General features: G+C 31.4%; 2 protein-coding genes across 2 annotated transcripts; both read right to left on the bottom strand.

The window, feature by feature from the left end:
• Positions 1-6,247: 6,247 nt before the first annotated feature.
• On the bottom strand, positions 6,248-13,265 carry Arfip (ADP ribosylation factor interacting protein arfaptin). Its single transcript, XM_065515147.1, has 5 exons — positions 12,749-13,265; positions 12,191-12,686; positions 6,656-6,821; positions 6,495-6,602; positions 6,248-6,437 (listed from the first exon to the last, which is right to left on the bottom strand). The coding sequence occupies exons 1-5, from the start codon at positions 12,909-12,911 to the stop codon at positions 6,393-6,395; spliced, it is 978 nt and encodes a 325-aa protein (XP_065371219.1). The 5' UTR covers positions 12,912-13,265; the 3' UTR covers positions 6,248-6,392.
• A 10,765-nt stretch (positions 13,266-24,030) lies between these two features.
• LOC135963338 (transcription factor Adf-1-like) lies at positions 24,031-26,768 on the bottom strand. Its single transcript, XM_065515146.1, has 3 exons — positions 26,020-26,768; positions 24,499-24,802; positions 24,031-24,434 (listed from the first exon to the last, which is right to left on the bottom strand). The coding sequence occupies exons 1-3, from the start codon at positions 26,213-26,215 to the stop codon at positions 24,098-24,100; spliced, it is 837 nt and encodes a 278-aa protein (XP_065371218.1). The 5' UTR covers positions 26,216-26,768; the 3' UTR covers positions 24,031-24,097.
• Positions 26,769-27,357: the final 589 nt, after the last annotated feature.

The following is a 27,357-nucleotide window of genomic DNA, read 5'->3' as shown; positions in this document are numbered from 1 at the left end:
TTGTATCTTTGGCAATCAATCACAATAATTCGACAAAACAAAATGTCAACATTAAATTTACATTCACAGTAAAGTAAACGAGGTATTGCCCAAGGCGAATTTATACAAGGTGGAGTCCAAGGTGCATTTAATAAGGTGCCATCGACAGCACAGCTGATTATAGAAATAGCACGCACAAATGTCAAACTACATATATAAAAACTATTCGCCCGTACGTCCGTATGTCAAACTCTATATATAAAAAATAAGTGAATTCGCCTGTATTTATTTCAATTCGCCACTGCTGTCACCTTGTTAAATACGCCTTGGTGGAGTCAGTGAAACAGCTGATAATTTTTTTTTTTTCGCTTTTTGGTTCTAATAACTGTCAAAGCTTGTTTTTATATTTAAATATCTACATATTCTAAGCTTATTAATAAAATATTTATTGTTTACATAAATAAGTAAAGCTCGCACTATTCAATTATCTACACTATATTAAGTTTAAATACTTGTTTGTTAAATTTTTCTTTTTGTTTTTTTGACATTTGTTAAGACCAATCGTTGTTTTTGTAGAACTGACACCACCTTGTATGAATTCGCCTTGGTATTGCCATAACGAATATGACCTAGACGCTTATTTGCAAAAGGGTCATAACTCAAAATATAAAGGGCACAATCAAAGTAAATTAATAAAGTAGACTCAGTAGAACAGCTGACTATTTTTTTTTTACTTTGGTCTGAACTGTCAATTCACTTGTGGTTGTTGTGGCGAAAAATACAACAAGCCCAAAAGCAAAAACAACAACAGGCAACTTTGACAGCTCAGACCTTAAACCAAAAACAAAATTGCTTGTGGTTTTTGTAAATGTTGTATTTGTTGTAGTACTGTCGCTACCAAGGCGTATTTAACAAGGTGACAGCCAAGGTGCATTTAATAAGGTGCCATCGGCAGCACAGCTGATTATAGAAATAGCACGCATAAATGTCAAACTACATATATAAAAAATATTCGCCCGTACGCCCGTATGTCAAACTCTATATATAAAAAATAAGTGAATTCGCCTGTATTTATTTCAATTCGCCACTGCTGTCACCTTGTTAAATACGCTTTGGTAAAAAAAATTGTCAGCTGTTCTACTGAGTCTACTTTATTAATTTACTTTGGTCGCTACCAAGGTGCATTTAATAAGGTGCCATCGGCAGCACAGCTGATTATAGAAATAGCTCGCACAAATGTCAAACTACATATATAAAAAATGTTCGCCCGTACGTCCGTATGTCAAACTCTATATATAAAAAATAAGTGAATTCGCCTGTATTTATTTCAATTCTCCACTGCTGTCACCTTGTTAAATACGCCTTGGTCGCTACTTTATTAATTTACTTTGGGCACAATACACTATCAAAATGCTTGATGTCACTTTCGTGTACGTGTAATTTGATGCTTTGATGTACACTGTATTGATGACTCGTCAATCTGCATTTTATTGTGTAGTGTTAACACCAATAGCGCGAATTATATTTAATTTTTATATTGACTAAAATGTATTTAAAAATCTCAATATCGGATGCAACTTTAATGGCAATATCGACAACATGTTTAGAAAAAAAATTAAATAATAAGAGAAATATGTAATAAAAAAATTATTCTCTTCATCCGACAAACTCATCAACCTCACGCATTGAAATATATTTGTAAATGACTTCGTGATTGATGAGAAAACACCATACCAAGGCGAATCCAAGGCGAATTTATAGAAGGTGACGACAGAACTACAACAAATACAACATATACAAAAACAACAGGTACTTTGTTTTTGTAAAAAGATAAGTGAACTGTCAAAGTTGCCTGTGGTTGTTTTTGCTTTTGGGTTTGTTGTATTTTTCGCCACAACAAACACAAGTGAATTGACAGTTCACTTGTCTAAACAACTGAATAAAAAAAATAATCAGCTGTTCTTCTGTCGTCACCTTCTATAGATTCGCCTTGGGCGAATCTATAGAAGGTGACGACAGAACTACAACAAATACAACATATACAAAAACAACAGGTACTTTGTTTTTGTAAAAAGATAAGTGAACTGTCAAAGTTGCCTGTGGTTGTTTTTGCTTTTGTGTTTGTTGTATTTTTCGCCACAACAAACACAAGTGAATTGACAGTTCACTTGTCTAAACAACCCAAGGCGTATTTAACAAGGTGACAGCAGTGGCGAATTGAAATAAATACAGGCGAATTCACTTATTTTTTATATATAGAGTTTGACATACGGACGTACGGGCGAATATTTTTTATATATGTAGTTTGACATTTGTGCGTGCTATTTCTATAATCAGCTGTGCTGCCGATGGCACCTTATTAAATGCACCTTGAAACAACCGAATAAAAAAAATAATCAGCTGTTCTTCTGTCGTCACCTTCTATAGATTCGCCTTGCACCATACACTATCAAAAAGTGACATCAAGCATGCTAAAAATTAAAATGTTTTTGATTTTCCATCAAGCGTTGTCGGTGTCACACATACAAACACATTTTCACTGATACTATAGTTTCGTAGTGTTTGCGAACATCATCTCACAAACGTAGTGTACGGTACAAAGTAAATTAATAAAGTAGCGACCAAGGTGCATTTAATAAGGTGCCATCGGCAGCACAGCTGATTATAGAAATAGCACGCATAAATGTCAAACTACATATATAAAAAATATTCGCCCGTACGCCCGTATGTCAAACTCTATATATAAAAAATAAGTGAATTCGCCTGTATTTATTTCAATTCGCCACTGCTGTCACCTTGTTAAATACGCCTTGGTAGCGACAGTACTACAACAAATACAACATTTACAAAAACCACAAGCAATTTTGTTTTTGGTTTAAGGTCTGAGCAAGGCGTATTTAACAAGGTGACAGCAGTGGCGAATTGAAATAAATACAGGCGAATTCACTTATTTTTTATATATAGAGTTTGACATACGGGCGTAAGGGCGAATATTTTTTATATATGAAGTTTGACATTGGTGCGTGCTATTTCTATAATCAGCTGTGCTGCCGATGGCACCTTATTAAATGCACCTTGGCTCAGACCTTAAACCAACAACAAAATTGCTTGTGGTTTTTGTAAATGTTGTATTTGTTGTAGTACTGTCGCTACTTTATTAATTTACTTTGGTTCTTCCTACCTTTAAGGTAGGGATCACACGATTGCCGCAATGAACCAATTTAATACAAATTTTATTGTGCTGAATTGGGGCCCAATAAAGAAATTGTCCCAATCAAATTCTCTGCAGTCACATGATTGCTTCATTTTATATAAATTTGATTGTCGTAAATTGGCGCAAAGCGATTTAGTGGCAATAATTGTCGCATTTCAGTCACACGATTGTTCTAGTTTACGGCAACTCAGAGAAACAGCTGTTGTGCTAGATGTTAAATTTTGTTTTGTTTACATAAATGTAAAACCAATCTATTTTTGAAAAAAATATTTGTTAAATAAAACAAGTAAGAGTGCAATATTCGGCTATGCCGAATCTTATATACCCTTCACCAAATTATACTTCAAAATTTTATATATTTTTAGGTAAACAAAATTTAATTTTTTTTGCAGTTGCCTTTTGAATTTTTTGGAAAAAAAAAATTTTCGATTGTTATTTAAAATTTTTTTTTTTAAATTTAAAAATTTTTTTTTTTAATTTTTAAAATTTTTTTTTTTTAATTTTTAAATTTTTTTTTTGTTTTTTTAAATTTTTTAAAAAAAAAAAAAAAAAATTCGGGTTCAAAATTTTTTTCCCGATTTTGACCCATTGTAGGTCCAACTTACTATGGTCTTATATACGTCGTTGCAAATGTCTTTGAAATATCTATCATTAGATATCCATACTGTCTATATTAATGTCTTAGTAATCCAGATATAGGTAAAAAAATAGGTCAAAAATCGAGGTTGTCTTGGTTTTTTCCTCATATCTCAGCCATTTGTGGACCGATTTTGCTGATTTTAAATAGCAAAATTCTCGAAAGCATGTCTGACAGAATTATTGAAGATTTGGATCCCGAAGATATCTGGGGTCTTCAGAAAACTGATTTCAACAGACGGACAGACAGACAGACAGACGGACATGGCTTAATCGACTCCGCTATCTATTAGGATCCAGAATATATATACTTTATAGGGTCGGAAATGAAAAATGTACCCTTCACGAAGGTGAAGGGTATAAAAAGAAAATTGCGTCGGCCTTAATTATCATATAAAAAAATTAATAAAGAAATGTTAAAAGATGTATGTGGGTCAGAGAGTGGCTCACAAAAACAATATTTCATTTACAAAAATTAATATTGGCGCTAATTGTCTTCTTTGATTGCCGCACTAGAACACAATAAATATTGGTGTATTTTTAACTTTTTTATTGGTGCATGTTGCCTATCAAGCATTCACATGATTGCCGTACCAGGGTTGCATTTGATTGGGCCAAATAAGCACAATATTGTTGTGGTTTGACATATGAGCCAATAAGTTGTGAAATCACACGATTGACGTATAAAATAGACCAATAAATAATTGGTGCATTGCGGCAATCGTGTGATCCTACCTTAAGAACAATTATTTTTAAGCTAAATTAACATTTAAATATTTTATTACTCAACAATTATTTTACATACACCTGACAGATATATTTCTCATAAAGATTAAATTCAATAATTCACTGGTAACAAATCTTAATCGACTAAACTAGTGGTCCGATTGCAAAATGATTTCTGAACGAATCGTAGAGGACGCAGGCTTGAAGTTTAAATTTTGTCATTTCCGTTTTTATACCCTTCAGCTTCGTGAGAAGGGTATATATAAGTTTGTCATTCCGTTTGTAATTTCTACATTTTTCATTTCCGACCCTATAAAGTATATATATTCTGGATCCTTATAGATAGCGGAGTCGATTAAGCCATGTCCGTCTGTCTGTCTGTTGAAATCAGTTTTCTGAAGACCCCAGATATCTTCGGGATCCAAATCTTCAATAATTCTGTCAGACATACTTTCGAGAATTTTGCTATTTAAAATCAGCAAAATCGGTCCACAAATGGCTGAGATATGAGGAAAAAACCAAGACAACCTCGATTTTTGACCAATTTTTGACCTATATCTGAATTAATACGACATTAATATAGACAATATGGATATCTAATGATAGATATTTCAAAGACATTTGCAACGACGTATATAAGACCATATTAAGTTGGACCTACAATGGGTCAAAATCGGGAAAAAATTTTTAACCCGAATTTTTTTTTTCAAAAAAAAAAAAAATTAAAAAAACCAAAAAAAAAATTTTAAAATTTAAAAAAAAAAAAATTTTAAATTTAAAAAAATTTTAAATAAATTTTTTTCCAAAAAATGAAAAAAAACAACTAAAAAAAATTAAATTTTGTTTACCTAAAAATATTTAAAATTTTGAAGTATAATTTGGTGAAGGGTATATAAGATTCGGCACAGCCGAATATAGCACTCTTACTTGTTTAACTTGACTTTAGTAAGTTTTTCGCATATGTGTTCAGTCGAAAATAGTGAATTTTTTTTAAAAAAATTCTAAGATTATCATTACAAAAATTTCACATCTATTTTTTTACATGTTATAATAACAAATTTATTAGAAATAATCTGCCTTTTAAACACTAACCGCCCCCTCAAAAACGTGGTCAGGGAAGCAGATTTTGTAAAAATAATCAAATTATCAATATCATTTTATTCAATTAGATAAGAATTATACTAATTTGAAAATTATTTGTTCTATAATTCTTAAATAAAAACATATTCTGTTTAAATTTAAAAAATAATTACGATACCTTAAAAGGGAAATTTGTTTATTTTTTTGTTCAAAAAATTATTAAAAATATTTCTGCAACATTTTGATGATCCATTAAAAAAGAGCAATAGTTTTAAAAAAAATAACAAGTACGCTTGAAATATTTTGATTTTCACTTTTTGCCACTTCAGGCTAAATTAACAAAAATTATTGAACTTTGAACGAGTGTAGCAAAAGATAAGTTACTACGAGCAGTATAACTTATTAAAACAGGATTTGGACACTAGTCATCAAAAATATACATATACGAGCATTATAATTCATCAAAAATATACAATTAAGAAATGAAAGTATTGATTTACGATTTTGCCAGCAATATATTAATTTGAAATCTATTTAGGATGTTAGGCGAAATACTCATAATAAAAAAATTAACTAATTTGAAGAACCATAATCGTATTACAAAGCATCCAGTTCTTATGTTAAATACATATACATACGATTTATTTTTGTTTTTTAGTTAAATAACCATAAGAATATATAAGTGGACAAGAGAAAAATACTTTGTTTGGTTTTGTTTAAGGAATATTTATAGTGATGCAAATACACAATAGAATTACTACTGTTCCAGCCAAGACCCTGTTACAGAATTAGGAGATTTAAGCTGAAAATAATCAAAAATATGTGTTAGATTTATTTTATATGTGGCTATAAGAACTACCTTTATATTAAATTGTTTCAATGTTGTTTCTAGAGCTGTGGCATTACCGGAAAAGTAAGCAGCTATGGCATTGTGAAGTAATACTAATTGCTTATGCATTACTTTAATCTTGGAAAAGAATAAAGAGTTAAACAATTAAAAAATTTCAAATAATTACTTACTCGATTTTCATCTAAAAATTGCATTTTTATTGCCACATCAGCCCTTAGTTTTTCATAAAGTTCTTTGTGTTGCGAATATTGTTTTTGAATGTCCTCTGCGACTGGTGATTGAGGCAGTTCTGGTTTGGCATTTTCCAAATCCATACGATATGCATCAAATTCAATTCTACAAAGTATATATTAATCTTATATAAAATACTACATTTAACCAAGTTCTATATAGATTTTCTTGATTTAATCTCATATAGAAAATTTATTTTAGAAATATAATTTCCATAAATTGTTCCAGTCCCAACATAAATAAAGAATAGCTAATAGCTACCGTCAACAAAAAATAATAAAAATTACAAAAATTAGCATAGCGAGTGAATCGTATACAGATATCAACATCTATACCAAAGGTTATTTAATATAAAGAAACAAATATAAAGTAGTGTAAACAGAAAACTCATCAAATGTGATTCATTTAAATCTGCCATGCTAATAAAAACAGAAGTAAATTTTGAAGTTAGCGATAAGACTGAGAAGAGAAGACTTCTAGATGTAAACATGGCTGTCCGAAGTCCGGGGAAAAAGCCACTGTTAAAAAATACATAGTGGTACTCGGGCAAAATATACTAATTTTGCGGATTAATTGCAAAAACAAATTTCAAGTATCGTGAAAACTGAAAGTACCAGCTTAAAGAGCACAAAATTCTACATCAGCAGACAAGAAATTAATGAGAAATATGAAATGGTATTTTTATAGTCACGTGTTGAAATCACATATTGTGAGAAAAAACCGAAAGTGATAAAAAAAATTAAAAATTTGCGCAAATAAATACTATTTGTACTAAGTAATTTCAAATAATTAATAAATCTAATTATGCAAACATCAAGTTCAGGTATTTATTGATATGTTTTGGTTAAGTTTAAATTTGAATTATTTGCGGAAGTCGCTTTGTTATTAGTTTTTATATTGGAAGTGGACAGGGAATTTAATACAATTTAATAGCATGGTCAGTTATGCGTCGCTGCGCCTCATAAGTTATATGCAAATTAGTAACAGCTTCACCCGTTAAGTCTACCAACAAAAAAGCCCTTTCGATTCTGCTAAAAGTCGTTGTTGTTGTTATTGTCATTATTTTTTGTTTTATAAGAGATGTGAAAAGGTTGTGATTACTAATATGAGAGTCATGTGTGAGTCAGGCCTGGACCATGCTATATTCTTGTATTATAATGAGATAAACAATAATAAACTTATACCAATTACTTGAGTTGAGTTTCTAATCGCGAATGAATAGCACGCGGGATTTTAACAATTTAACTCTCACGCACTCACGCTTGTATATGCTTGTTTAAGGGCCATTTTTTGAGATCGTATTTAAATATGAATTATTTTTAAGTTCTATTTAAATACGAAAATGAGTTTCTCAGTGCTTTTTTAAATGATACATAAATCATTTTTCTATTTTCATTTTTCATATGTTTTTGACAGCTGACTTTTGTTGTTTGGTTTTTTTCACTCTATTGTAGTGAGCTTCTTTGGAGCTTCTTTTGTGCATTTTTCTACCAGTAATTTTATTGTTTAATTAACTTTTATTTCTTATTAGGGAAAACTATCGATTTAAAGAAAACTATCGATAAATTTTTGATATTTAGTAGTGCTACCATACTTTTATCTTATTTAAATAAGAAAAATTATATAGCACTGAAAAACTCAAACTGTAAAATACCACTTAAATTGAAGTAAAAATTAACTAAATACGTATTTAAATACGAAGTCAAAAACTGGGCATAAAAGTTTTTTTTTGTGATTAATTCGAAGTTTTTTCTTGTGGTTAATACGAAGTCATGCGATAGCAGGCAATTTAGCTTAATAAAAAAAATCATTTTAGTTAGCGCGATCACGCGAATTTTAAAGTTTTGTATTGGGAGCCAGTTATCACTCACGTCCACATCTGTAGTGTTTATATTGTCTATTTTAAATATTGTGTTATATATATTTCAATGTAATGCATTTAAACTTTGCAGGAACCGAAGTCTTTTAGTGGCAGGTTTTGAGAAAGATCTCTATTATTCAACCTCCCATTACTAATTAATATGATATCATCTTGAAACAATATGACAGTTTTTTTTACCAATAACATGCATAAATTAATGTGTCTCACTGATGCACAGTGGTTTTTTGGAAATAATTCGGTATCTCGCGAAGTTAGAACTTGTAAAAAGGGCCGTATTTTTTAAGTTTTTTCGCAAAAAACACCATATATATTTTTTCTTTTGTAGAAAAAATTTTTTTTCGGGACTATATACAATTTTTTATGATTCGGAAAGATAACTTAATGCAAAAGCGTGTTAAGAAAAATTTAGCTCACTAAGAGCTAGTTTCTGGGATAGAGATAATCTACATTCTTCGCTTAAACCTAAATTAAACTAAAAATTGTGTTTCTCACTTATTGTTTATATGCTATATAATCTAGGTTTAACTGAGCATCATTGGTGAGTTAAACCTAAGTATAAAATGCCAAAGCACAAACAGATGGAAAATAAAATAAACAATTCAGCACAGCAGCTCTTTGTTTTTATTTGCTTTATTAACATCAATATAATTTTTAGTATACATTTTATATACTTTTATGTCGCTTTTTCTTTTAGAAAGTTAAAATTTACAAAAAAAGTTATGTAACGCGGTTGCTTTTTCTTATAAAATGTATAGTATTGCCATATTTATATGGAAAAATTTGAAGAATAAACATGTGATTTGACTGAAAAGTATGGCAATGCTAACAAAATTAATCCACTAGTGAGAAACACAATCATTGGTTAAATTCCGGCAAATTATGTTTCAGGATTAATATAACAGCGTGTTAAGCTGAGTTTAACTGACAAGTAAGAAACTAGCTCTAAAGCAGACATATCACTCCCCCAGACCTGTCCAAACTTTGCCAATTTTTAAAAAAAAATTTCGATTTGAGTAGAAAATTCTAAAAAGGCAAAGCACGAATCCACGAAAAAGCTCCATGTTTGTATAACCCCATATGTTTCTTAAATACTTACTAAGTGTTTTTACTTGTTTTTGATTTGAAAATAAAAATGTCAAAAATTCTAATGCCATTGATTTCAGGACATTTGAGTCTATATTGGTTCCAAATTTTGTTATGATATCTTTAATTGTTAAAATTTTACATTAAGTCAAATTTTATATTTTTATTCGTGAAAAATGACTTTCTCAAGGACTATTTATATTTCAAATTTCAGCTCATTCAGATCATAAATGGATTTTTGGCGATTTTTTTAAAAAATTTTAGACACTAGGTGACCAACTTTGGGGGGCTACGCACTGGCCCCCATTATCGCTAGGAAGCTGAACAAACGTAAATCAACTCGAAAACACCTCAGCTCAAACCATGTGAAATTTCGTAACAATATCTATATATATAAAAATGAATTGGTCTATTTGAAAATTCTGTAAGCAAGATATTCCTCTTCTCCATCCTCTTCTGCAGTTAAAATATTTCAAAATTAAGTGGTATTGCTATTACCATGTTGGCAACTGTATCTGTATAATTTGAGCCATGATTCAAAAATACAAGGTTGCTCCCATAGAGAATACACATAGAGCGGAAACTCTCCTGTCAAAAACCTATCTCAGTTGTCAAAAACCAAAGTGTTGAGAATGTATTTGTAAGAAAAAGTATGTGAAAACTAAAACAACACTTTTTTTGAGTAATTTTTTTGTTTGAGTTTTTTTCTAGTTTCCGCTCTATGTATATTTCCTTTATGGTTGATCCACTCATAGAGCGGAAACTCTCCTGTCAAAAACCTAAGTGGTGAGAATGTATTAGTAAGACAAAGTATGTGAAAACAAAAACAACACTCGTATGTGTAACTTTTTGAGTAATTTTTTTGTTTGAGTTTTTTTTTAGTTTCCGCTCTATGTATATTTCCTCTAAGCATAGAGCGGAAACTAGAAAAAAACTCAAAGAAAAAATTACTCAAAATAATCACACATACGAGTGTTGTTTTTATTTTCACATAGTTTTTTCTAGTAATACATTCTCACCACTTAGGTTTCTGACAACTGAGTTAGGTCTTTGACAGGAGAGTTTCCGCTCTATGTCTATATTCCTTATTCCTTGAGGAAGTAGGATTTAGTCACAGTGTCCAGATACCTCAGAGAACTCATTTTTGAGAAATTTTTACGGTCATATTTTCAAGCACGAATATAATTTTTTACAAAGAAATTATGAACAAAATGTTTATAGAAGTTATAAATTTACTGTAAGTAATGAATTTTTTTAAAATAAAGTCTTAAAATTTTACGCAAATATGCCTATTTAACATTTTGAGTACTTTTTTATCGCATGCGATATTTTTGAAAAACGTATTTAACTCGGCATATTTATCTTCACACACATCCAGATTTTGTCAAATCAGAAACATGTAATCGACCATTTAAATTGTTCTTAGATAATATAGCTTCGTCCATACATATAGCTTTTATAAATTTCAGAATGCATACGTTTCACATAAGTTTGCCATTCGCTTTGTAATTTTATAATATAAATACATATATTAATTTACACACTACTGGATAAGGGGAGACGATGTCCGCCTGAGAGTTTGGCCGTCCGTCTGAAGAAATCAACTTTTACAAAATCAATAAATAAGGGAAGAACAGAACCAGAAGAAGTATTCTTGGCCAATTTGCAGACTAATATTATGATGGGGCATCCCTCAGACTTCAGCAATATGATACATGTTCATCTTATTTTGTTGCAAAAAAAAAAAAATAGCAATATCTTACATCGTTATTCATTATGATAATTAAATATATGTTTAATTTTGAATCTTTAGGCAGTAACTTTTTGTGTTTTTTTTTTTATTTCTAGGAGTCTGTAAGGGATATTTTCCTTACCAATGGCACAAATAGTTTTTTCTTTTTTATTTTATAATTATTTCAAAAACGAAATTCTATAGTTTAACCCCCGTATTCATAAAAAAATTAAATTTAAACATTCTTTTAAGGCAAATTTACCATACAAAATTTGATTTCAAATAAAGGGATTTTAAGGATGAATATGGTACCACGATTTTTCATAATTAAAGTAAACGTCAGAACATTAATATGGTGACAAAAAGAGAAAGTGAGAATACCTTCTATTTTTCAAAAAAATTCAAACAGAAAAATAATTTAAATTAAACATTTTCAAACATACGAAAGATGAAAACAAAATTAATAATATAGGCCTTAATCATAATCAAAACCTATTTTGTATGGAAAAGTTGATTTATAAACATTTTATAAAATTAAAAATTGATTATAAATACGAATAGGAAATCATTTAAATTGTGGGTAAATACGAGTCTGTTAATACTGTCGTTTATGGTAAAAGAACGATATCATATATGATAGTTTATATCACCTAGATCAAAGGCGTATTAATACAACTTGACATAGATGATATCGTTTCCTTATAATAACGTTTAGTTTATTACGATTTTAATATCGTAAAACTATAAATGTATTTAAATGATTGATAAATATTGTACCTGGCGGTCTCATATTGTCTAATTGTTAATAGAGTATCATCGATGGTTTTATTGCACAGTGTATTGACAGAGGATATAAAGAAGTTTAAAGCATTCAACAGAAGTTCACCATTTTTTGTCAGAGATCGTTGGGTTTCCGAGTTGCAAGTAAATTCTTTTTGTAGTTCAGGATTTTTTTGTGCCAAGTCGGCAAATGCATCAGCCAAAGCGTGCTGAGTAACCACAACATGATGAAAATGCGAGCTAAATGCCCGTGCTAATCGCAATATAGATAAATATTTACGTTGTGTATCACGCAATTGCTCAATGTGGGCTTCCAATTCCGAGTCCACAGTACGTTGAGATTTGCCAAGTTTTTCAAGCATAATCTGACGCGTACATTTGTATGTGGATATACTCCAATTCTTTATGCTATCAATTTTTGATGCTCCAGTTTTCAATAGATTCGAATCTAAACCAATTTGTGGACTTTTAGGTGACATGGGTGTTGTTGGTGCTAAAATAATATTTAACAATATGATGTTACTTATAACCAAAAAAAAAATAACTTAAAAATACCTGAATGATTTCTGAGCGGTAAAGTAGTAGGTGGAGCTTTGAAAGGTGTACAGCTACTGGAGGCTTCTGTTCCTGTATGTACTGCGTTATCACTTTCATTCATGGACGGTGTATCTTTTAACATTTCATGTATACTACGTTCAACATGTACTGAATGAGCCATTTTCAATTGATTTCTTTGATATTAATATGTTAAAATCATTAAATTTCTACAAATTGTATTACATACAAACACCTCAATGCACTGGTGAAAATAAATATTCTATGGTTATTCCGTTTCGATAGAAAATGCCTTTTGTTTGCTCTTACAAGAAAATAAACAAAAATCGATTTCGTGATGAAGTTGACGGTTTCAAGCCAAATATATTGCACTTATTGTATATAAATATATAAACTAGACATTTTCTTGTCTGATAAACGTTGCACTTTTAAATACTTTTGTAAAAATGTTCATTTATAACAAATTGAATAAAATTTAATATCCTTAAAATTTTCCTCCTCACGACGCCTAACAAGAAATTTTTTCCTGATGACAGTATTAAATAAAACAGGGTCGGTATGTATCTGAAAAATTTGATGATATTAAATTCCGAACACTTCCAAGAAAAATAAAATGAAACTACACCGAAAGAAATTAAAAGTCCTTGTTTTAATAAAATTATGCAGTTAGAATGCATGTTATTATTAAATTATTATGTTATTAAATATGTTTTTTATACCCTACACCACCATAGTGGGGAGGGTATAATGCGTTTGTGCACATGTTGGTAAGTCGTCTGGCTGGCCGGCTGGCTGGCTGTACATGTAAACCTTGTGCGCAGAGTACAGGTCGCAATTTTGAAGATATTTCGATCAAATTTGGTACATATTATTTTTTCGGCAAAACAGAAAATATGAATATTAACAGAAAAAATATTATAAAAATATAAACTGTTGCGGGGATCTTGATTTGTTCCATTTATTTAATTCTCCTTCTATTTCTCACTGAAACCAAAAGCGTTACAACAGAATATTTGATTGAAACTATATTATGTATATATTTAAAGTAACTTTGTTATATATATTTTTTTTTATACCCTTCAGCTTCGTGCGAAGGGTATATATAAGTTTGTCATTCCGTTTGTAATTTCTACATTTTTCATTTCCGACCCTATAAAGTATATATATTCTGGATCCTTATAGATAGCGGAGTCGATTAAGCCATGTCCGTCTGTCTGTCTGTCTGTCTGTCTGTCTGTCTGTCTGTCTGTCTGTCTGTCTGTCTGTCTGTCTGTCTGTCTGTCTGTCTGTCTGTCTGTCTGTCTGTCTGTCTGTCTTTCTGTCTATCTGTCTGTCTGTCTGTTGAAATCAGTTTTCTGAAGACCCCAGATATCTTCGGGATCCAAATCTTCAATAATTCTGTCAGACATGCTTTCGAGAATTTTGCTATTTAAAATCAGCAAAATCGGTCCACAAATGGCTGAGATATGAGGAAAAAACCAAGACAACCTCGATTTTTGACCAATTTTTGACCTATATCTGGATTACTAAGACATTAATATAGACAATATGGATATCTAATGATAGATATTTCAAAGACATTTGCAACGACGTATATAAGACCATATTAAGTTGGACCTACAATGGGTCAAAATCGGGAAAACAAATTTTTAACCCGAATTTTTTTTTTTCAAAAAAAAAATTTTTAAAAACCAAAAAAAAATTTTTAAAATTTAAAAAAAAAAATTTAAAATAAATTTTTTTCCAAAAAATTAAAAAAAATAACTAAAAAAAATAAAATTTTGTTTACCTAAAAATATTTAAAATTTTGAAGTATAATTTGGTGAAGGGTATATAAGATTCGGCACAGCCGAATATAGCACCCTTAATTGTTTTATAATAATATATTGATCTTTATTGAAATCTTTATAAAATAATTATTTACAATATTTTGAGGATTTACTTAAAAGTATTACAACAATTAACAACTAAATAATTAAATAAAGAAACTACTAATATCACAGTATTAAGGAAAAGTAGTCTAAAAAACCTTGTAAAAAACATAAATGTTATAGGAAATTTTAAAAACAGCCACTAAATTATTACTCTTTATATACAAAAGAGTTTTAGGAGTTATTTAGCAAATTTCTTATTATTTCATGTGTAGACTTTCTGCATTTTTCATTAAATGACATAGTCAGTTCCATTGCAAATGAGTTGAACATTATTTGGTTAAAGTTACTGTGCAGTAATTCAGTAGAATATCTGGGGTGTAGGTTGTGAATTATTTTCAGATTTTTATTTTGATTGATTTGCAATTTCCTGGTATAAGTTTTAGCAGCTTTATGAAACCAGACTTGGCAACCATAGGACATAATTGGCCGAATACACATTTTGTAAATAAGTATCCTGTTTTTATACCCTTCACCTTCGTGAGAAGGGTATATATAAGTTTGTCATTCCGTTTATAAGTATATACAGTGAGTGTCACTCAAAATCGTACAACATATTTTTTTTTAAATATTATGAAATTATACAGGCAATACTAGGTGATTATATAAAAACTTAAAAGTAATTTTATTAATTGGAACAAAAACTATGTATTTCAACAAAAAAGTTAACAAAACCTCAATTCCTTAAAAAAATATTGATGAAAATTAAAGAACATCACAAAATTCATATTTCACTTAAATTCGTACACTTATATTAAATTACAATTAAAACTTTAAAAATTAAAAAAAAAGTTAATATTAAATAATCCTAATACTTTGTAGGGTATCCTTTGCTATTTTTTAGTGCCTGTAGGATTTTAAATGAAGCGTTGATATTCTGGGCACTGACTATTACCCAATTTTGTTATTTGTAGATAAGCGCAATTAAAATTATACCATATTTTCTGAAAGGTAAAAGCACACTCAATATAAAAATAGCATTTTAAATTATTTCCGAAACATCAACTTTCTAAAACTAATGAATAAAATTTTACTACGATGGTGTACGATTTTAAGTGACATTCACTGTATATTCTGGATCCATATAGATAGCGGAGTCGATTAAGCCATGTCCGTCTGTCTGTCTGTTGAAATCAGTTTTCTGAAAGCCCCACATATCTCCGGGATCCAAATCAACAATTCTGTCAGACATACTTTCGAGAATTTTGCTATTTAAAATCAGCAAAATCCGTCCATAAATAACGGAGATATGAGCAAAAATCCGAGACAACCTCTGAAAATTTCATCAAAAAACACAATGTATTGCATGCTTTGACAAAAAAGCAACAAAACGTATGTTTGGATGTGCATGCTTTGAGTATTTTGTGTTTTGTTTATTTTGGCGTTGTTGTTGTTTTTTATACAACTAATTAGTTGTATAAAAAACAACAACAACGCCAAAAGAAACTAAACACGGGCATGTCCTAGGCAGGGGGTCAATTGTCTCTTTTTGATTACAATGGGACTGTCTAATAGCTGGTCCAAAGTATTTCGATTCACATACTGGTTACATAGCGTCATTACCTTGCTAGCTTTGTAACTGGTTACTTGTTTAGCTACTTGACTAGTTACTTTAACACGTACATGTCCTAAGCAGGGGCTCAATTGACCCATTTGATTACAATGTGACTATCGGATAGCAGATCGAAAGTAGTCAACGCTTCTGGTGGGTGAAATAAAGTGCAGTACAAAAAAAAGTTTAAAGTGACTTCACCATAGGTTACTAAGAGACACTAAAGTGACTATTGACTTCATGCTATGTTACATGGGATGTAAGTATACTTAAGCAAAAATAAAAATAAACTGTATGAGAATTATATTAACACAATTTGTAAAAACCCAGTTTGTTCGAATTACTCATAAAACGTTTAAAGTGACTACACTCTAGATTACTTAGAGACACTCAAGTGACAATTGTCTTCACGCTAGATTACTTGGGTGCATAAAGTAACCAATTGTCTTCTCTATGCACTACAAAGTGCACACACGTTTCAAATGGCCAAAATATATAAAATGGAGTCAGCCATTTGTGACAATTACTGTCTTTAAGGGATACATTGACTACTTGCTTAACTGCTGGGACGTTTAAACGTATTTTTTTGTGTTTAGTTTCTTTTGGCGTTGTTGTTGTTTTTTATACAATTAAACGTATGTTTGGATATGTGTTGGTTTCATTGCCTTGCGTATTTTGTTTTTGTTTTTTTTTTTGGTGTTTTGTTTTGTTTGGCGTTGTTCAAGGCGAATTTATATAAGGTGGAGTCAGTCAAATTAGTAAAAGAAATTCAATTAGGTTGAAACGATACAGTTTTACCAGCATTCCTGAAAAGAAAATTTAATAACTATTAATTATAATATATTTTAATAAATACTTACCCCCCTGCAGTTCATTGCACTAGTTCCGCTACGTCGAATTCGTTGGCCACTAAGAACTACTACTAGTGAATTTTCAACCCACTCGCAACGTTATTGACTGGTGAATTTAACACGGGGATGTCATTGCAAGTGGCCGATTGGCACACTCTGCATAACACTTCACTATTAAATTCAATAGTGAAAATACTCCAGCATTTGAGAAAAAATACATTTTTCTGAGAGCGGGGTGGAACACATAACCTCTCGTTTTCTAGTCAAATGCTCTAACCACTAAACCACAGAGCTCAAAGTAAATTAATAAAGTAGCGACAGTACTACAACAAATACAACATTTACAAAAACCACAAGCAATTTTGTTTTTGGTTTAAGGTCTGAGCCAAAGTAAATTAATAAAGTAGCGACAGTACTACAACAAATACAACATTTACAAAAACCACAAGCAATTTTGTTTTTGGTTTAAGGTCTGAGCTGTCAAAGTTGCCTGTTGTTGTTTTTGCTTTTGGGCATGTTGTATTTTTCGCCGCAACAACCACAAGTGAATTGACAGTTCAGACCAAAGTAAAAAAAATAGTCAGCTGTTCTACTGAGTCTACCAAAGTAAATTAATAAAGTAGACTCAGTAGAACAGCTGACTATTTTTTTTACTTTGGTCTGAACCAAGGTTGCCGGGACGCACTCACCTTGTTAATACGCCTTGAGCTGTGCTGTTAACGCCACCTGTAAAGTAAATTCGCCTTGATTTCTCACATGCATTGAATTCGCCGTAACAGATGTAGTAGTAAAAAGGGTTACCAGATCTGATATAATGAGAATGGTCGGACACAGTGTGAGAGAAATGTGTACGTAGAATTTTATGAATGAATAAAAATGTTGATAGTTCGTTAAATTCAAATAAGGCTATTCAATGTTTATATACAAAGAGTGGGAAAATTAGAAAAAGATGGTTGTATATGAAATGTGAGAATGCGATAAAAGGATGATTTAAAGGAGCATGAATATAATAGGCCCAATTGGAATACAATTTCTTGGAACATATAGGGTATAAATATAAGTTTCTGCTCGGCCATCTTAAAGAGATAGAGGAAAGTAAACAGCCCATAAACACTATACATGAATTATTTTTAAATAAACAAAATATAATTTAAATTAAACATAACAAAAAGTAAAACAAATAAAGATCTGAATAGTAAATTTAAACTAGACTGAATAGTGAAATATTTAAAATAAACTTGCCAAGGAAATAAGGTAAGATAGAGTGACTCAGCCTATTTAATAGAAGTATGTATGCTGATTAAGTTTATTAATTATAGCAGGTTAGAGTCACAACAAGAAGCTAAAGACATCCCTGCACTAATAATATTGGAACAATTAAAACCCTTAGTCCCCTATAACTGGAGCAGGGCCAGAACAAAACAAGGGGACTACAACATTTTTATTTGGGACAAGCAACAACTACATAACAAATTCAGCTCGAAGACATTCTTATATCATCAAAGGAAACGCCATTTTAAACAAGGAAGTGTTTTGTGATAAAAACTAATAATCCTCTATCTTTTACCAATTTAACCATCTTAATACAAATATATTATAAATCTTAACGTCTTTAGTCTAAGTTTGTTAGTTTTAGTGTTTTATATTTTTTTTGTTATTATATTAATCATTAGGTGCCCTAGCTTTTCGATAAATACCTAACGTTTTGATTACCTAAAATTCATTTAATATCCCCGTCACCGTTTTCTCATCGAATCCTGTAGAGTAGAGATCAGGCATAAATAGGCCAGAAGAAAAATCGTTTAAGTGAGCTCTCTTAGGCTGATATTAGGTTATATTTAAAAGTGAATCCCCTAACAAAATTGCTGGGGCATATAATTGATGAGGAAACCAATATATAAAGGGATTTTTTTTTGTGATCTTTGAAAATCTAATTGTTTTAGTTTGGGTATTTGTTGAGGCAAGGAAATATTATTAAGGAATTAGTGTTACACGTTTTTTTTTATAGTTATAGTTATAAAAGTTATAGTTTTTAGTTTTGAAACAGTGTTTTATACTATTAGTTCACATTTATATATTAAGCAAATAGATTAAATAAAAGGAAAATGTTATGATTAAGTGAATGAAGAAAAAAATGCAGGAATAATCTTATTTAACAGAGTGGTTTATTGAAGGTAAGTGGTGTGGTTTGTGAAACATAAGGGATCCCCGTAAATATATACAGGTGTGGGAGATTATGGTAGGGAAAGGGCAGATTGGAGTGAACATCTAACTCCACTTCATAGGTGTTCCATTTGATAGTAGAGTACCGAACGACCAAAATTTTATTGTGACAGTTCTTTGGGCCATAACGAAGGGAGGTGCTCGCACCGTGAGTAAGAATCATGCATGTGAGCTGGTCGGCACCGAATTCGTTATGGTGCTTTTTCGGGACTCGTAACAGATAGAGGCATTTGTGAATGGTATTCGCGATCCAGAGATAAAATATGCGGTATGTGCCACACCAAAGTCATCATTCTTTGAAACCGTCTCATTCGCGCTGGTACAAGAAACAGCAAAGATAATTTCAAAGCCCCAGATGTGTAATGTGCGAAAATCGAGGTTGTCGCTGAAAATGATAGAAGTATGGTCAACGAATTAAAGGAATTAATAGAGGCAGTTTTAAAGGCTTTAAGTAAGAGACAAACTAAAGCCAAAGTTAAATGTTATAACTGTGGAAAAATGGGTCACATTCAGCGAAACTGCAGAGCACTAAGAAAGCGAATCAGATATGTTTCAGCATCAAGAAATAACCAGCTGGCGAATCATCAAGCATTACAGGAGCCACTAAGGGACAGGATCTGACACCCACACCTGATGGCCCTACCATCTCCATATCAGTACTGCAGCAGGAAAATAACAATCTTACTGCTAGTGGGTACATCAACGGTCGGAAGCACATCCTTACCATGGACACGGGAGCGTCGCAATCTATCATCAGAACAGATTTAGTAAAGAAATCGATGGAACCAATTTGCAATGTAAGTCTACGCACCGCTACTGGAGAGCCTGCCACTGTCCATGGTAAAGTTAATGTGAAACTAACTATTGGTGATATTAGCGTAAATCATGTCTTTGTTGTTGCCGATATTGTGGACGAAGTAATCATTGGTGCAGACTTCATGATTAGTCACAGCATTACTTTGGATATGGGACAAAAAGTCATGAATTGGCGAAATGTTAAAATACCCCTTCACGTCGGATATGAGAGCAAGTCTCAAGTAAGAAAGTTAGTTTTTGTTGAGCACAAAAGGTTGCCACCGCAGTCAGAGGATTTGGTATGGGCCCGTGAGGAAGTGGAGGATTTTATAGACAATGATTTATTGGTGTTGGAACCAGCGGATGTGAGAAGTGGCCATGTAACAATGGAGGCCCTCGTTGAACAGTGCAACGACAGAACGGTTCCTGTTGGAGTCCTTGGTCTGTCCAGCAGAGAAAAGATGTGGGAGACCGATATCGGGAATTGAGGTTGAACATCTGGAACGACTAGCTGCCTATGGGAGAAGTGAATCTATGCCTATTCGGGACGAACAGGCTTAAGCCGGGGGCAGTGTTACGAAATTGTACTTAATTTCAAATATAAAGATTTTAACGGCTGATTTAAAGATGCATAATGATTTCAAATAGCAGTGCCCAAACTTTAACATATCTGTGGGCATTATTAACATTGAATAAAAGCTTTCAGTTGACCATTGATCGTAAGTTGGCAACGCTGTTTGCTGCGACCGTATATTCGAATTCTAATATTCAGTTAAAGAACATTGTAGAAAGTACACCACAGATGGCATATGTATTAGAAAGCTCTAGACAGCTAAAGAGCAATCTAGAGTGCAGATGACAGTGTTATAAATAGTGGCAGAGGTTGCAGTCGTTAGTGAGTTTATCAGATACGCTTTTCGAATAAACATCAACTGAGTGCTGTGTTTTTCAAGTGAATTCGTGTACATAATAAAGTGTGTCTGTATTGCTGAGCATTTATAAACGTGTATAAAATAAAACATTAAATAAATAAAGAGTTGTTACAATTTTCAAACTACTAATCGGCTTTTATTTGCAATCAAAAGTATCCGGTATATTTAAAGGAAAATAAACAAACGTTTTGAAAAGGTTAAAACGTAACAATATGATTGCCTTAATGTATAAACGACACTTGGACTCAAGCTGTACATCCGAATAGAACTTTTAAATTGGTAAGCCTTTAAGTATTTTGATTGATGTATATACTAGGGTATTCAATCGATTAACCGATTAATTTTGGACGGTTAACTGTATTGTATAAACCGATTAATTTGTGTCGATTAACCGAAATTCCTTTTTTTGCACTTTAACACATTTTTGTATTTATTTTTCCGTTTCAATTCAAATACAAATTTAAAATTTAAATTACATACAGTGCCGAACTTAAGTATTGGCACAGGATGCTCATTTTACTTTAAGGACTATTTAAAGGCCGTATTGTAGAGATTTTTAATAAAAAAATATATTTACCAGATAGACTGATGAATTTCCTGCAAAATATAAACAACTTCATTTCAACAATTTGATACCACTATTTATTAATAACAAAACTACATAAAAATACTTAATTTCAATGAACAAAATTATTGGCACACTTCATTAAAAGCTAAAAAAACATTTCATTTAGGAAGCAATATTGCAAAATTTAATATATAGTTGCAAGTGATTATTGCTTTATAACTGCCTCGAGTATCTTAGGCATGAATCTACCAACTTGTTTGTGATATCTAACCCAATACTTTGCCATTATTCAACTAATGCCTTTTTCACTCGCTTATCTAGCTCTTCCCACAGATGCTCTATTGGGTTGAGATCCGGAGATTGTTGAGGGTGTGGTAGGACATGCGAAATATTGTATGAAAGCAACATACGTCCAGTATAGGCCGAATGTTTGGGATCATTGTCATGTTGAAAAGTGAAAGAAAATGGTAAATTTAACTTTTCTGTACTTTTCTTGAGGTGTATCCGTATATTTCACTTTGTCCATTATTTCGTCAATGAACACCAGCTCTACAACCCCTGAAGCGGACATACAACCCCACACAATTACCTCAACAGCACCATGTTTTACTATTGAAGCAATATTTTGTTTTTCCAGCTCTTTATTGGTTTTTTTTTCTATACCGTTTGACGGCCATCAGAACGAAAAATATTAAATTTGTTTGCATCAGAGAATAGCACTTGGTGCTAAAAATCATGTGGCTTACGTAAATTCCTAAACGGCATATACTAAACGCTTCTTTTGGTTCACAGATAAAATAAATGGTTTACGCCTAGCAATACGACAACTATAGTTTGTCTTCTGGAGCACTCTTCTGGCTATTGCTGCGTGAACTTCTTTCCCAAACTCTTCCTTAATCTCTACAGCAACCTGTGTTGAAGATATTTTTGGACATAACTTGACCTTTTTGATTATATGGCTGTATTTACGCTCACTTAAGAATCTAGGACGACCTGTATGTTTAGCACTTTCAAGTGTTGATGTTGCCTTAAAACGTTGCACGATACTCCAAATTGTAAAACGGCTTCTTTCCATAATCTCTACAATCTCAGCATATGATTTTCCTTGATTGTGCAAGTGAAGTATGATTTTGAGCTCAGATTCTGTTGTTTCATTTTATTTGATAGCTATTTTCAGCAAAATTGATAATTATTGTGCTCATTTTTTACAAATTGACATTAACAGTTTTAGAAACGAAAACTGTTAAATAAAAGAAGATAAAATCGCATTTTCAAAGAAAAAAAGTGGATAGATCATTCAAATTTGAAGAATCTGGTTAAGTGTGCCAATAGTTTTGTTCTACGGAATTGTGGAATTTTTCGTCTTTTTATTATTTTTAAATAATATTGCAAAATTGTTGAAATGAAGTTGGTGGTATTTTGTAGGAAATTCATCAATCTATCTGATAAATATATATTTTTATTAAAAATGTCAACAATATGGCCTTTAAATCGACCTTATAGAACAATGATCATCCTGTGCCAATACTTAAGTTCGGCACTGTACATATTTTTTCGAACATCCATAAATCATGTTTAGTGAGTATAACAACTGACATATTTAATTTACATGTATTTCAAACTTTGTCCAGACCAATTTCGGCAATTACATCATTTTATTTCTTTCAAGCAAGTGTTCTATACGGCTGTGCCAAATCTTGTATACCCACCATCAATATGTAGTTTTGGGGTTCTATGGGGATTTGAATCAGTTATGGTCCGAACTGTACAGAATTTGAGAGTGATTAATTTCTTAAAACTTTAAATGAATTATGTCGAAATTTATGTTATTATATAAAAATTATTGACAATAAAATATAATTATGGACAGATTCTCACAAAAGTTGGTAGGCACAAATGTTGGCCGATTTGTGCCATACTTTACATTATAATTTCACTGCTGTTATTATACCCCAATGCTTTTTGATGATGGGTATAATAACAAAATACAAATAGCAAATGAATTCATCGCAAATTATGGGCCTTTTCGGAAATGCATCACTGCACTGCATTTGATGCGCATCTGTGATTAGTTTGCGATGCTGATGCAAATCAGCTGATGGCAATTTTTGTGATGCTTGTTTGATGGTTTTTTTGCGCATCATCTGATTCTCTGTTGCTTTTTAGAACTCAAGACATTTGCAGTGTTACCAACTTTTGCATTTTAGAACGTACTGCGCATCAGATGCAGCGCAGTGATGCATTTCCGAAAAGGCCCTATCTTAGTTTATTATGTTTTTTCATTTATACAATGTACTTCAATAAACCGTTAAACTATTTTCATCATCACCGCCTGTATTACTGATTTGAGATGCCTCATTCAACTCCTCTGCTTTCAGGTATTTTACAAGATTCATAGTAAATTTTTCTACCAAACTCTAAGCAAACGAATTCATAGTAAATTCTCTTCGTTTATTTATTATGTTTTTCATTATCCTTTTTATTTACACAATGTACATCAATAAACCGTTAAACTATTTTCATCATCTCCACCTGTATTACTGATTTGAGATGACTTAATCAACTCCTTTTTTCTTTCCTCAGTTTTCAGGTATTTTACAAGTTCCGTAGTGAATTTTTCTACCAAACCCAATGCTTGAATCTCGTTCATCTCTATAAGCGAAGATGCCAAAAACTGACCAAATGCTTTATATTTGTTTCCAAAGTCATTGGCTGCCTCCAGTCGATGATGTGAAGTTCGATTAACTTGTGAAGTTCCGATTTCAGTAGCCAAATTGTTTTCATTAGTAGAAAAGTCATCAGCATTTCGGATATTATTGGACAGATTACCATTTCTAAGGGAAATAAATGAAGTTGCAATTTAATAATTAGTGATAGTAAATTTTTAAATATTGTTACGTTAATATCTGATTAGAACTTATGGCACTCTCCTGCGTTTTTGCGCCTTCATCCTCTTCTTCATTTTCTTCTTCATCAATATCACTAGATGAAGCTGTAGAATCAGCTTTAGTGTTACAGCTTATTGGCAGAGAATAGGGACGACGAGTTTTTACATAATCACTGAGAAATGATAATCTTTCATAAAGGGACCAGTGTGATGCTACGGAACTGCGAGGTTGTTGCTCCTTCATAGCTTCGACGCGTCGTTTTTCTAAATTAAAGCGATTTCGAAGCTGCAGCATTCGTGTCTTTACAAGATTAGCTATAAAAGATATATTTGATATAAGTGAACTCATAAATTATCAGTCTGATCGTTTGCCAGCTAGTTTTACTATTTTTTGCAGAGACATAACTGTAAGAAATATCCAAAAAAAATTTAGCCATAACTGTTATTTATATTGTAGAAATAATTTTTTGTTTCTTCAAATAATAGTTATTCTCAATGAAAATAAGTTTTGCTTTTCAATAAGTGTTATTCATAATAAATATTTTTTTTTCGTTTCTCATAACTTTTATTTTTGATTTATATTTTTTTACGTTGCCTAATAAGAGTTATTTATAATAAATATTTTTTTTCGTTACTCATAACTTTTATTTTCGATTTAACTTCACCTGAAGTATCTCCACTTCAACAAATATCCGATTTTCTGATTGACGAAACGACGAATCTAAATACGTCATCGTTGTTCGGAACATCATTTAGAGAACTTGAAGTGGATTTATCTTCAGAAGATGAAAAAGGCAATACAGCGCGAGAGTTATAAGCAGCTATAACTGAAATAGAGAGCTTTAAACCTGTGAGACTGGACGTAGATGCCGATTTGTTGCAATATTAGGAAGTGAAAAATTATACTTTTGCAATTTTTAAATAAATTGGTTCATATTGTCTATGCACTGCCGGCTAAACGGCTTTCTGTTGAAAGAGCATTTTCTGCTTTGCGTATTTTGTTGACTGAGAATAGGTGCAACTTGGCGGACAATGCGTTTGCTAAAACATTGATTGTGAAACAAAATTCTTCATAATTAAAAAACACACAATAAAAACCATACCAATGTCTCATACCAAGCTTATTTTTTGCGACTTTAAAGGTTAAATACAATGTATGTACTAATAAAATGCAAGCAAGGAGACGATAGAAACTTCTTTTGAATTATAAGCAAAGAAAAAAAATATATTCTTTAGAATAACTCTTATTATGCAACTTAAAAACATACAAATCGAAAATAAAAGTTATTAGCAACGTAAAAAATATAAATCGAAAATAAAAGTTATGAGCAAGGAAAAAAATATTTATTATGAATAACTCTTATTTGAAAACGTAAAAATTATTCATTGATTTATGCCTAACTTTTTCAGTCTCAAAAAAATTTAACAGTTATTTTTGGTCTCTGATTTTTTGTGTTGAAACAAAAGTACTAAAAATACTAAAAACTAGCAAGCAAACGAACAAACCAAGTGAATTTTTTAATGATACTAACCCGATACATTCAGATTTTGAGCTATACGGTGCCAAACACGATCCGTGTACTCCCGATTGCGGTGTTGAGGATGTTGCCGATCGTAAAAAGCGGGACATTTTTTAAATTCAAGAATAAGGTTATTGTCAAAATCTTTAATTTCCTTCGGTTCATCTAAACGTGGCCTTCCACGTTTACGTTTAACTGGTACCGACATTATATCTCCAAAACTTGTATTTTGTAGATAGTAAACTATTTATTACTAAACTTATTGTTTTTAATATTTTTTGTGCAGTTATTGACCAAATATATTTTATAAAACAGATTTTAGTGAAAATTGTTTTGGAAAGTTTTAACGACCAAACCAAATTATTACTATACCTACTTAACTTTCTTATTTGTGTTTGTTTAGGGCTAAATCGCCCACTTAAATGTTTAAGAAAACAAATTGGCTTCGAAAAAATTCATAATGCCATCACAAATTACGGCTTACGAATGGGAAGAGCCTTATCCAAGAACTGCCAATCCACTTATAACTTCATATGGGAAGAGGAAACTCTCGAACTAAACTTCTAATTATTTTGCTCTCCACCAATTTCCAAATTGAGTTTTATATGGTTATTCACCAATTTCCAAAAATGAGTTTTGTTTGGTACTCCACCATGCAAGGCATATGTTACAAGCTATAACCAAACCGAAGGCATGTGGCAAATGCAAACTTTGAGAAACGGATTTAAACGCAAAACTCTCGAAGGCAGCGAATTCCCTTATGCGATAATGGCATCGACGCGCGAGTTCCTTCTTATTTTCGTTTTGATTTTTAAAGTAATTTTTACAAGAACTATTATTTATGTTTTGTTTATACCTAAAAAACTATCAATTCACTGTAAATGATTAACCTTTTTATATTTTATACCAGAGACCGAAAATAACGGGCTCACTTTCATTTCAATGGTAACCCCCCGTTGCCACATGCAAGTAATTACTTGTAAGTAATGAATACGTATTGTCATCGAAAAACACCGAAAAACCACAAAATTGTTTGCCCCCGAGAAGATAACAAACTCTGGCCCAGCGTTGCCACTGAACAAATTTTATTCCTACCAAATTTTTTTCAAAAAACTACCAAAATCGTTTTAAACCTACCATTTTTTTAAAATCATATACTACATTTTTTTTTTGAGAAAATTATGATTTTTTTATTTAAAAAGTATTTACATATCGTCCCCTCAATAAAACAATAGTGTATACGCATATACAGCATTATTTTTATTGCATAATACGAATCTACACAACTGATTCTATATGTGGTCAAAATTTGGTGAAATTCTACTTCCACAAAGTGATTCAAAAGATCAA

This window comes from Calliphora vicina, chromosome 1 (assembly GCF_958450345.1).
Source record: "Calliphora vicina chromosome 1, idCalVici1.1, whole genome shotgun sequence".
NCBI classification, from domain to species: Eukaryota; Metazoa; Arthropoda; class Insecta; order Diptera; family Calliphoridae; genus Calliphora; species Calliphora vicina.
This window is presented reverse-complemented; position numbering and strand designations above follow the sequence as displayed.